The sequence below is a fragment of the Panicum virgatum genome, chromosome 3N (assembly GCF_016808335.1).
Source record: "Panicum virgatum strain AP13 chromosome 3N, P.virgatum_v5, whole genome shotgun sequence".
NCBI classification, from domain to species: Eukaryota; Viridiplantae; Streptophyta; class Magnoliopsida; order Poales; family Poaceae; genus Panicum; species Panicum virgatum.
Window position 1 is genome coordinate 34,270,699 of NC_053147.1, and position 1,179 is coordinate 34,271,877.

The 1,179-nt window shown below is 58.0% G+C and overlaps 1 protein-coding gene across 1 annotated transcript; it reads left to right on the forward strand.

Annotated features, from left to right (window-relative positions):
* LOC120667761 lies at positions 1 to 1,179 on the forward strand. Its single transcript, XM_039947767.1, has 2 exons — positions 1 to 838; positions 1,109 to 1,179. Exons 1-2 carry the CDS (start codon positions 1 to 3, stop codon positions 1,177 to 1,179), a joined length of 909 nt encoding a protein of 302 aa, XP_039803701.1.

Below are 1,179 nucleotides of genomic sequence, written 5' to 3' on the forward strand. Positions count from 1 at the left end.
ATGCGCTACGTGGTACGCCTCCACTTCCTGGCGTCCAACAACATGGTGGAGTACGAGGCCCTCCTCAGTGGTCTCCGCATCGCCATTGAGCTCGGCATCAAATGCCTCGACGTGCGGGGAGACTCTCAACTCGTCATCGACCAGGTGATGAAAGAATCCAGCTGCCACGACCCGAAGATGGAGGCATATTGCAACACGGTACGCCGCCTCGAAGACAAGTTCGACGGCCTCGAGCTCAACCACGTCGCACTCAAGTACAATGAGGAGGCGGACAAACTGGCCAAGATTGCGTCTGGACGGACCACCGTCCCCTCGAATGTCTTCGCACGTGACCTCGCAAAGCCATATGTCGATTTCAAGGATCCAGCGGAGGCTAGCAGAATGAACGCCGAGCCCACGGCCGAGGACCCCTCGACGGGTGAGTCCGAGGCCATGGAGACAGAGATAGAGATCTCCTCGGCGGACGAGGCCGAGACGATGCAAATCGACGAGGCTCCGCTTTCACGAGACTGGCGTGACCAGTATCTCGGCTGGATAAACCGAGGGGTGCTACCCTCGAATCGTGCTCAGGCGCGGCGCATCGCCAGGTGGGCCAAGTCTTTCATCTTGATCGACGAGGAGCTATACAAACGCAGCCCCTCGGGCATCCTGCAACACTGCATCCCCATTCCCGGGGGCAGGGAACTGCTCCGAGACATCCACGCCGGAGTTTGCGGCCACCATGCGGCGCCGCGCATCCTCGTGGGCAATGCGTTCAGGCAGGGCTTTTACTGGCCCACCGCAGTCGCCGATGACACTGAAATCATGCGGACTTGCAAGGGTTGCCAGTTCTACGACCGTCAGACGCATCTTCTGGCCCACGCTCTGCAAACCATCCCCATCACATGGCCTTTCGCCGTGTGGGGACTGGACCTCGTTGGACCGTTACAGAAAGCGCCCGGGGGCTTCACCCACTTGTTTGTAGCAATCGAAAAGTTCAGCAAGTGGATCGAGGCTCGGCCCATTGCCAAGATTAAATCCGAGTAGGCCGTGCAGTTCTTCACTGACATAATCCACAGGTTTGGGGTCCCGAACTCGATCATCATGGATAATGGCACTCAGTTCACAGGAAAGAAGTTCTTGGAGTTCTGCGACGACAACCACATATGCGTGGATTGGTCAGCTGTGGCGCATCCATAA

Bases quoted from the DNA above. Each gene is read 5' to 3' on its own strand.
- LOC120667761 (XM_039947767.1), top strand. From the start codon at position 1: ATGCGCTACGTGGTACGCCTCCACTTCCTGGCGTCCAACAACATGGTG. The intron at 839-1,108 runs GTCAGACGCATC...CTCAGTTCACAG, and splicing joins GGGTTGCCAGTTCTACGACC to GAAAGAAGTTCTTGGAGTTC.